The sequence below is a fragment of the Microtus pennsylvanicus genome, chromosome 13, assembly GCF_037038515.1.
Source record: "Microtus pennsylvanicus isolate mMicPen1 chromosome 13, mMicPen1.hap1, whole genome shotgun sequence".
Taxonomy (NCBI): Eukaryota; Metazoa; Chordata; class Mammalia; order Rodentia; family Cricetidae; genus Microtus; species Microtus pennsylvanicus.
This window is the reverse complement of record NC_134591.1, coordinates 58,442,399-58,453,604: the sequence shown is the minus strand read 5'-3', so window position 1 is coordinate 58,453,604 and position 11,206 is coordinate 58,442,399. Positions and strand designations below refer to the sequence as shown.

Below are 11,206 nucleotides of genomic sequence, written 5' to 3'. Positions count from 1 at the left end.
GCTGATCTCCTTTCGAATGACCCAGGTCTCTTTGTGTGTTCTTTCAATCTCCAGGCCCTTGCCCGACTTGCCTACGGTACAGTGGCGGCGCGAACTGTACCGAGGGGGTAACACAGAATCAGGTGTTACATGTGTATGTTTTTCTGAGATAGGGTCTCACTTGTCTTTGCTGTATACACCAGGCTGGGCTCTACCTTGGAGCTCCTCCTGCCTCTGCTTCTCTAGTGTTGGGATCAAAGACACGCGAGGGTCCCACAGCACAACTTTACTTTTTTAAAGAAAGAGATTGTCTTTGGGTTTTTATCACTGCGAAGAGACACCATGACCATACAACTCTTATAAAGCAAACATTTAATTGAGGGTGGCTTACAGTTTCAGAGGTTCAGTCTGTTATCATCATGACGGGGAGCATGGTGGCATGCAGGCAGACGTGGTGCTGGAGCCGAGAGTGCTACATCTTGCAGGCACCAAAAAGAGGACTGATGGTCACATTGAGGGAAACTTGAGCAAAAGAGACTTCAAAGCCCACTCCACAGTGACTCACTTCCTCCAAAAAGGCCACACCTCCTAACAGTGCCACTTCCTTTGGTGGCCATTTTCTTTCAAACCACCACAGAGTTCCAATTTTTAGATCCAACTTCCTTAAGGAGAAAAATTTATTTTTATTATTTTTTTTTGTAAAAATGTGGGCTGCTGAGATGCTTCAGCAGGTAAAGATACTGTATAGCCAATGATGACTTTGAGCTCCTGGTCCTCCTGCCTCTACTTCCCAAGTACTAGGGTCATAGAAATTCACTCCCGTGCCTGCAATTTTGTTTTCGGTGCAGGAGACTGGAAATACTCACAAATAAGCAAATAAGTATTTTGTTGCTCAGCCATGTTTCGTGCCTGGATTTTTGAGAAGTTTTGAAATAATCATGTATACTACAGCAGAAGACAATCATTACATGTTAATAAATTGTTGTCAACTGATATCTGAAGTCAGGCATGTTATTAAATATTATATCCAGGGACAGGGGCACAGCTCGGTAGTAGAGTACTTGAGTATTTGTCTCAAATTGCAAGATTCTGGGTTCAATTTTCTTTTTTTTTTTTTGAGGTTGAATGTTTATTCAGGGGGTTATGGAGGAGGAAGGGTGAAGGGGGGGACAGAGAGAGAGGGGGAGAGAGAGAGAAGAGGAGAAAGAGACAGAGAAGGGGGAGGCAGAGAGTGGGGAAGAGAAGCAGAAGCAAAGCTGCCTCTCCGAGAGGAAGATGGAAAAGAGCTTCTTTTTGTTTTTTTAAGACAAGGTTTCTTTCTTTTTTTTTCAATTTTTACATATTTTATGTACTTTATGTATATAGTACTTTTTATTTAATTTTTTTATTGTTTTTATTGAGCCATATATTTTTATCTGCTCCCCTTCCTTCCTCTCCCCTCCCCTTCTACCCTATCCCATGGTCCCCATGCTCCCAATTTACTCAGGAGATCTTGTTGTTTTCTACTTCCCATGTAGATTAGATCCATGTATGTTTCTCTTAGGGTCCTCTTTGTTGTCTAGGTTCTCTGGGATTGTGAACTGTAGGCTGGTTTTTCTTTGCTTTATGTCTTAAAGCCACTTAGGAGTGAGTACATATGATATTTGTCTTTCTGGGTCTGTGTTACCTCACTCAATATGATGTTTTCTAGATCCATCCATTGAGACAGGGTTTCTCTGTAGCTTTGGAGCCTGTCCTGGAACTCACTTGGTAGACCAGACTGGCCTCGAACTCACAGAGATCCACCTGTCTCTGTCTCCTGAGTGTTGGGATTAAAGGCGTGCGCCATAGTACCACAATAAGATAAAGACATCTGTGTCAGAGTCATGTGAAGACCCTCACACAGGCTTCTGCAGTCAAGACATCCTTCAGAGCAGGGGTGCACAGCATGGGATGCTCCCTCAGCATCTCCTCAAATCCAAGTGTGACTTAGGACAAGGACAATCCCTAATGGTGCAGTCAGGGCAGAGGCCAAGTCTCCACTGTCGGCTGGGGAGGGCCTGAGACTGCTAGGCAAATTCTCCAAGACTTTCAGCACTTGGCCCCAGCTACCAAGGAGAACTCAGAGAGTGTGGAGGAGGCCACCAGGCAACAGATAGAGCAAAAACACATCCTCAAAATGATTTAATTTTCTGCCTTAGTTTATTTATCTTGGATTGGTCCAAAGGCCAGGTTCACATTCAACATGCAAGAACTATAGAAAGTCCCCGGGACCACATCTTACCCACCCTCCCATCGAAGATGGAACTCTTTGGAGAGAGAGTGGAAGGACCCCCACTTGGCAGGTGGGGAGACTGAAGGCCAGAGGCACCAGCAGTGCCTTCCCCGTCACCTGCCACCATTCCTGCTTCCTATCATTGCATTCTCTTGGCATCCAGAAACAAAACAAAAGGCTCCACTACCTTAATTGTTAGTCGGCCCAATATGCGTTCATCTCCAAGGCTTGATGCCTCTGCTGGGGCGTGTCAATCCCTGTTCAGAGGGGCCATGCAGAAAAGGCAAAGTATAACCAACCATCCCAGGATGCTGGACTGACACTGTCCCCAGCTCACTTGGAAGGCTGAGCTCTGGCTCCTCTGGACAGTCAGATTGCAGAAAAATGAATGAAACCAATTGGACATTCACTGTTGCTAAGGCAAGGTAGGCAACAAAGGCGAGGTGAAGAGAAGGAAGGTCTCCTCCCTGTGCCCCATCAGCCTTGATGCATCTGGTCTATTACCTGCATGCTTCTATGCACACAGTCTCCTTCAGCAGAAATTTAAATTAACATGGTGGCCAGCCTCTCCTCACAGGGAGGCAATATGGCGTGTTTCAGAATACCATTCTCCTGTTCTTCACGGAATTCTACACCACCATTCTCTCCCATCCCCATCATCCATCCCATGGAGCCAAAGATAATTCAAGAGGACAGCTTCTTTTTCTTTTCTTTTTCTTCCTTCCATCCTTCCTTCTTTCCTTCCTTCCTTCTTTCCTTCCTTTCTTTTTTTCAAGACAGGGTTCCTCTGTGCAGCCCTGGCTGTCCTGGAACTCACTCTGTAGATCAGACTGGCTTGGAACTCAATAGTTCTGCCTATCTCTGCCTCCTGGGTGCTGGGATTACAGGCGTGTGCCACCACCGCCGCACGAAGACAGTTTCTTCTAGCTTTTTTTATCCCCTCCCCCACCCCTGCCATTACCTCCACCATCATGCCAGTTCTCCACCAACTCCCCTGACCAAACCGCAGCAAATGTGCAACGGAAGGCCAGAGCAGCCAAAAAGACTCTGACCAGGGTCTGGGGGTGCAGCTCAGTGGTAAGATGTTTGCCCATCACGCACAACGCTTGGGGTTCAATCCCGAGTACAGTAGCGAGCAAAACAGAAAGCAATCACCCCACATTTTAAAAAGCTCTTACCAAAAAGCCAACATTAGGGACAGAGCAAGACCTGGCTGAAATGAGGAAGAGGGATAGGAGGTAGCCTGGGAAACTCTAGGAGAATGGAGCAACCACATCAACCACCACCTTCCAATATATAACAGCAAGATAGGCTCCTTTCTCCAGGAAGCTGGGAGACGCAGTAGAGAATGAGGCTGGGGTGGACTTTGGGAACTCGGGAATGGGTGGATGGGCTGCAGTGCAACTGAACATATATCTGCTCACACCTGCTCTTAAGTCTCTCTGCAAATACACACGTCCCTAACATACGCTTCTTATGCCAGCGCATAGATCTCAACACACAAAGGTTCATTCACACCCAACATAAGCCTGTACATTTAACTGATATATATGCATACAAATATTTTGCATGTACATCTTATTCGGGAATATATATATATACATTCTTGGGCATCTAGCCATACATGCATACATAAACATACATGTTACACATAATGCATACAACTTCATCCATACATGCCTGTAGATACCTGCCTACATGTTAGCACACACACACTTATTACCTTCACTCATGCCTACCGATACTCACGTACGTACTTGTGCATAACCACACACAGGCCTGCAAATATACACACTTGCGTACACCCTTAGCAGTGGTCCTGGTGCCCGCACGATGCTTCCCTCTGTTGGAGGCAGCGGATAAGTTCTTTTCGGTTGTCTAGGATGGTGTCGAAGCTCTCTTGCAGTCGGGCCTGCTGGTCAACCAACTGGTGCTGGAGAGCCCGGATCCACTGAAGCAGTGCCAAGCGACGGTACATTACCAAGTGCGCATGGTGCTTCTCCTTCTCCTGCTCCTTATAGCGCTCCTGAGCCTGCAGCTGCTGCACAGCCTGGGCCACAGAGGGCAGAAGGGGATCCAGAGGGCTTGGGCCTCGAGGAGTCCCACAGGTAGGCTCTGGACTGCTGCTGAGGCTGTCGATGCTCAGGGAACTGCTGGCATAGCCAATGTCCTCCAGAGGCGAGCACACGCTGCTGGCAACACTCAGCTTCTCAGGCTCAGCACCGGGGAGCTCTGCACCCTCGGGGGGACTGCGGACTCCCGCCTCAAGGAGCCCAGTGGCTTGGAAGACCTGGTTGTCAGAGGGTGATTCAGAGGAACTCCTCATCGGGAGGGGTTCTACTTTGCCTGGCAAACCATGCCAATTCTTATTGGCATCCTTAGCATTCTCCACAAAGTTGGAATTATTGTCTGGTTGGAGCTCGGGTTGACACATTCCAGGAGGCAGGCCCCCCAGGAACTGGGCCCCCTCTGCTAGACCTGGCTGGATGGCAGCGAACATCTGGTCTGTGAAGGGGAAGCAGAAGAATAAGTCACAGCAGGACATGGCGGAGAGGCAACCTGGGCCCCAGTCACCGCTTCATGGTTTCCTTCCCTCCTCTCTGATTATTTGGTGTGTCTTCCTCATAGGCTTTTCCTTTTTCCCTTTAAGGCTGATTGTCTCTCCATGCTACACACTCTCCCCAAGCCACTTCATTCTCTGTGGTAGCTTCAAGAACCAGCAAGTGTGAGTGACTTGCAGGTATTACCCTGCCCACATACAACCGCTATTCAACTTTGCAGTACCAAAGGTTCCTCAGATACTACCCATGCAAACAGCTCTCCTCTTCAGGGTCCTCCAGCAAGAGATCTACCAGATGCCTGGGAGTACCCTCCTTCTTCACCACCCCCCGCCACTGTCCACATTCTGACAATTCTTCCTCTTCCCTCTCATTTGGCTCTGGTCATTTTTTTTTTCCCAGACGAATGTCACAGACTTTTCCCTGATCCTCCTCCAGTTAAAAATATAAATGCAGGGGCTGGAGAGATGGTTCAGCAGTTAAAAGCACTAGTAGCTCTTCCAGAGAACCCAGGTTCAAATCCCAGCACCCAGCTAGGATGGCTCACAACTGCCTGTAAAGCAACACCCTCTTCTGGCCTCTTTGGGCATCCACATGTGTGTGCACACACTTACACATACAATTTAAAAAAAAATTTTAATGATGCCCAGTTAAATAACAACAAATAATACTTAAAAAAAAAAGAACATATATCAACCTGGTGGTGGTGGCTCATGCCTTTAATCTCAGCACTTGGGAAGGAGGCAGAGGTAGATGGATATCTGTGAGTTGGAGGCCAGGCTGGTTTACAGAGCAAGTTCCAGGACAGCCATGGATACTCATAGAAACAAACAAAAACCAAAATCTGTGTGTGTATGTGTGTGTGTGTATGTGTGTGTGGAGAGAGAGAAAGAGAGAAAGAGAGAGAGAGAGAGAGAGAGAGAGAGAGAGAGAGAGAGAGAGAGATGAGCGATCACATACATACACACATACACACACACACACACACACACACACATTTAGCCAGGTAGGACAGCTCATACTTATAATCTCAGCACTCTGGAGGCTGAGGCAGGAGGGTTGCAAGTTCAAGGCCAGCCTGGGCCACATAGCAAAACTGTATCTCAATAAAACAAAATGACCCTTCTTGCAAAATGTGTATATTTGACTGGAAATGGCTTTGAATGCTGCCCCCCTAATTTCCTGTCAGACTGCTGCAGGCCTTGCTTTGCCTGGGCCCTCTCTGCACTGTTCCCACTCTGTCTCATCCCAGCAGCCCACCAGAGACCCCTCCCCAAGCACACCACTCTCCAGAGGCCCCCCAGGCACACCATTACCGACAGTGTTCATTTGGCCTTCAGTGTCCTGAAATTCTGATTTTGTGTTTAAAGTCTCCCTGTCTGAGCCAGAGAGACACTGCGCCCTGCCCCAATATACACCAACTACATAGTAACTGTGACTCTGGCTCCCCACTGCCCTCCTGTACGCCGTCCTCTCCAGGTGTGTCTCCTATCCCTGGCACACACTGTTGATGGCTAGCAAATGCCTAGCCAACTGGAACTGATTGTTTAAACGATCTTGTGATCCTTTTTAATCTGGCTCCTTGGCCAACACTAAGGAACGCTTTTATACAACCTCTAGTGCAGTGGTTCTCAACCCGTGGGTGGGTCGCGGCCCCTTGGGTTGGAAAAACCCTTTCGTAGGGGTCCCCGAAGACAATCGCAAAACACAGATATTTACATTACGATTCATAACAGTAGCAAAATTATTGTTATGAAGTAGCAATAAAAATAACTAAACGGATGGGGGTCACCACAGCAGGAGGAGCTGTATCAAAGGGTCGCAGCATTAGGAAGGTTCTAGCACGTACCCAGCAATAGCAGGTGTCGGTATTTACCTGCTGAGAGTGAGTGAGAGAAACTAGGGTGGGATTCCTGTCCTCAGGGGACAAAGTAAGGTAAGGGCAGCCGGAGGCTACTGCGGAGGACCCGGGGCTGCACAGCTGGTCTCAAGCTCCTCCTCCACACTAAGGAGCCCCTCCCTCTGGAATCCACAATATCAAGCCTTTCCCTCCCCTCCCTGTGCGCAGTGCCCAGTTTGCTACGTCCTGAACCCTCCTCCCCTCCCTTCCCTCACAACAGCTTTTGAGTCTGAACTGATAAGAGGTTCTACTGACCACATTACCATGACTGGAAGAATCGAGAACTCCTTAATAAGGAATACTATTAAGTCAAGCAGCCAGTAGGGAGGTTCTCCCCCATAGGTGGTGGGGACCCCACACCCAGCAATGGACAGAAGGGGCAGATGCTTCAGATGCTTCACCCTTTTGACTCATGAGAAAAGGCCTGAAGCTCTTTCCTAGCCTCTATTTTAAAATTTTTCCTAAAAAGCCTGGCCGGGCTCACAAAGGCAGCTGGGATGAGGCAGACTGAGATTGGAACTAAAGATCCAGGTTCAGAGTCAGTGAAAGATGAGTCCAGACATCCCAGGATCTGGATTTCCCCCGAGCTAATCAATCCACAGTGTAGGTGGGGAGAGGGCGGTAGTAGGATGGGGACTTGGCAGCCGAGACTGCACAGTGACCCTAATCTCTGTAGAGGCAGCTCCCCACCCCACTCTCCCGCAGCGGGGCCCCAGGCCCTCCATCAGGGCCCGGACTCACGGCCTAGAAGCGCCGGCTCCTGCAAGGCTGGCTACGGTTCTTCCGGGACCTGATCGCAGCGGGGTAGCGGGGGTGCTCGGCCTGCGCGTGCTCGCGTCGTGGCGTGGCTGCGTGGTCCCGGCACCGCTCGCCCAGCCCGGCCCCGACCTGCAGAGCCCAGCGGCGTCTGCGTGGCTGGGCGGGGCGGTCTGACCCACGTGGGCCGGTTCGGTTCTCCGCGCAGGAACTGCCTCCTCCTGCGGCTCGACCCCATCCTTCCAGGTCCGGTGTCATCTCATCACCACCCTGGCCGGTGCCTTGCTTCAGAATCTCATCACCACCCTGGCCGGTGCCTTGCTTCAGAATCTCATCACCACCCTGGCCGGTGCCTTGCTTCAGAATCTCATCACCACCCTGGCCGGTGCCTTGCTTCAGACAAGGCAACGACGTGCCTCCTTCCTGTGTTTCCCGGTTGGGAGTCGAGAGGCCGCAGTACGCGCCTGGTCCCGCTGCTGTCTTCACCCTGCCCCGCTCCTTTGATGTTTTGCACACACTTTTCTGCTATTAAAGTCCCCCTTCGTTTCCACTTGTAGTTTGGATGTTTGAGGACCCTTCTGAATCCTAGACCTGGTTATTCCCTCTTCTAGCCTGGGGGGAAGGGGATGGGGAGACGGACGACTTTTACATTTCTCATTGTACTGTGCCTATTTGATTAAATCCATTTAGTGAAAGCTATGTGGATTTTGTTGTTTTGAGACAGAGTCTCTTTATGTAGACCTGGCTGTCTTCCAGTGTACAGAGAGATCTGCCTGCCTCTGCCTCTCCAGAGCTGGGATTAATGGTGTTCACCACCATGCCTGGCTATGGTCTAAAGCAGAGGTTCTCAACCAGTGGGTCGCGACCAGTTAGGGAATCACCTAAGATCGATCTCTCTCTCTCTCTCTCTCTCTCTCTCTCTCTCTCTCTCTCTCTCTCTCTCTCTCTCTGTGTGTGTGTGTGTGTGTGTGTGTGTGTGTGTGTGTGTGTGTGTGTGTCTCCCTCTGTCTCTCTTTCTCTCTCTCTCTCTGCTGGGAACCGAAACTCTGGTCTTCGAAAAGAGCAGCAAACTTTCTTAACCTCAGCCATCTCTCCACCCACAAGGGACTCAATTTTCAACCAAATAACAGCAATTCCTGACCCAGGCATCCTCTTGGTGTCAACTTGATTTCAGTTCACTATTCTGCAACCTACTGACCAAATGACTCAATAAATCACTCCAGCAAATAAGGAGACAAAAGGGGAAATGGGAGAGATAGTGGCGACCACTGTTTTAGAACGACAAAGCAAGTTACGTGTGGTAGCACACATCTGTGATCCCAGCACTTGGAAGGCAGAGGCAGAAGGATTCAAAGCCAGCCTGGTCTTCACAGTGAGTTCTAGCAGAGGCTACATAGACTCTGTGTCAAAATCCAAGCCAATCAGCCAAACAAACAAACTCAGGCCACTCCTTTGTATGTGTATATGTATGTGACAACCTCAAGCCCGTTTCTTCTTCAGGTGCTCTGAGGACTGACTGGGCTAGGGTTGTGCAGTGTTCTCTCTATCCTGAAGCTAGAAAGGGGTGTAACTTGGTGGTGGCTCACTGGCCTAGCACAAGGGCCTAGGTTCAAGGCCATAATGGAAAATAACCACTGTTTAGAAAAGCTCTTCCTTCAGGCTTCCAACTCTAACCACATGGCTCAAACTAGAGCCCAATGAATCTAAGGATGGGTATCCTGCTCCAGGTAAGTCATGGTTCTTCCTTTAGAGATGAAATTAAAAGGCAAAGTAGGGGCTGAAGAGATGGCTCAGCGGTTAAGAGCACTGACTGCTCTTCCTAGAGGTCCTGGGTTCAGTTCCCAATACTCACATGGCAGCTCCTACCTGTCTGTAACTGAACTTCAGTTCCAGGGGATCCAACACCCTCACACCAGAAACCACTCTCCTGCCATTAGGAACTCCTCAGGTCTCCTGCTCAGAGCAGCTGTAGGCACTCAGATCAAGGGAAAACAAGTTGTTTCAGAATCTGGGGGTTCACAGCTCCCAACGCTCCCTCATGATCTTTCCCTCCCTTGCTCATGTATTACCTCCTCCCTCTCTTCAGTGGGATTTCTGGAGCTTGGCAAGGTGGTTGGTTGTGGATCTCTGCATCTTGTTCTGTGAGTTGCTGGGTGAAGTCTCTATGATGTTAGTTGTGGTATTCACCAATCTGATTAGAGGGGAAGTTCAGTTCAGGCACCCACCCCACTATTGATAGGACTCTTAATTGGGGTCATTGTTGTGGATTTGGGGAATTTCCCTAGCACCAGGTTTCTTTCTAACCCCATAGTGGCTCTATCAAGATCCTCTTTCACTGCTCTCCCACTTCATCCCTCTCCTCCCTTAACTATCCCATTTCTCCATGTTCTCACTCCGATCTCCTCCTTTCTACCACCCTCTCACCCCCAGATTGAGTGCCAGAATGCCGTAGTTCTATGACAATGGAGACTTACACCAAGTGGGTGTAAAAAAGTGCCTGAGGCCAGACAGTGTATGGCGGAGTGAGAACCTCTACCCAGAGTCTTTGAACAAACTTCAGGTCAGAATTTATTCATCATGGGCAGTCCAGGATATTGGCAATGACAGGAATTTTAGAAATCAGCCAAAGATCTTGGAGAGATTAGGGATACAAGGGTCATACCTAAATATAATAAAAGCTATTTACAGCAAGCCGACAGCTAACATTAAATTAAATGGAGAAAAACTCAAAGCCATCCCACTAAAATCAGGAACATGACAAGGATGTCCACTCTCTCCATACCTCTTCAATATAGTGCTTGAAGTTCTAGCAATAGCAATAAGACAACATAAGGGGATCAAGGGGATTCGTATTGGAAAGGAAGAAGTTAAGTTTTCGTTATTTGCAGATGATATGATAGTATACATAAGCGACCCCAAAAACTCTACCAAAGAACTCCTACAGCTGATAAACACTTTTAGTAATGTGGCAGGATACAAGATTAACTCCAAAAAATCAGTTGCCTTCCTATACACTAAGGATAAGGAAGCAGAGAGGGAAATCAGAGAAGCATCACCTTTCACGATAGCCACAAATAGCATAAAATATCTTGGGGTAACTTTGACCAAGGAAGTGAAAGATTTATTTGACAAGAACTTAAAGTCTTTGAAGAAAGAAATTGAAGAGGACACCAGAAAATGGAAGGATCTCCCTTGCTCTTGGATTGGGAGGATCAACATAGTAAAAATGGCAATTCTACCAAAAGCAATCTATAGATTCAATGCAATCCCCATCAAAATCCCATCAAAATTCTTCACAGATCTGGAGAAGACAATAATCAACTTTATATGGAAAAACAAAAAACCCAGGATAGCCAAAACAATCTTATACAATAAAGGATTGTCTGGAGGCATTACCATCCCTGACTTCAAACTCTGTTACAGAGCTACAGTATTGAAAACAGCTTGGTATTGGCATAAAAACAGAGAAGTCGACCAATGAAATTGAATAGAAGACCCTGACTTTAACCCACAAACCTATGAACACCTGATTTTCGATAAAGGAGCTAAAAGTATACAATGGAAAAAAGAGAGCATCTTCAACAAATTGTGCTGGCAAAACTGGATGTCAATCTGTGGAAGAATGAAAATAGATCCATATCTATCACCATGCACAAAACTCAAGTCCAAGTGGATTAAAGACCTCAATATCAGTCTGAACACACTGAACCTGATAGAAGAGAAAGTGGGAAGTACTCTACAACACGTGGGCACAGGAGA

The 11,206-nt window shown here is 48.0% G+C and overlaps 1 protein-coding gene across 1 annotated transcript; it reads right to left on the bottom strand.

Annotated features, from left to right (window-relative positions):
• Positions 1–2,141: 2,141 nt before the first annotated feature.
• On the bottom strand, positions 2,142–7,708 carry C13H1orf216 (chromosome 13 C1orf216 homolog). Its single transcript, XM_075945597.1, has 2 exons — positions 7,433–7,708; positions 2,142–4,738 (listed from the first exon to the last, which is right to left on the bottom strand). Exon 2 carries the CDS (start codon positions 4,731–4,733, stop codon positions 4,041–4,043), a length of 693 nt encoding a protein of 230 aa, XP_075801712.1. The 5' UTR covers positions 4,734–4,738; positions 7,433–7,708; the 3' UTR covers positions 2,142–4,040.
• Between the last annotated feature and the right edge of the window lie 3,498 nt (positions 7,709–11,206).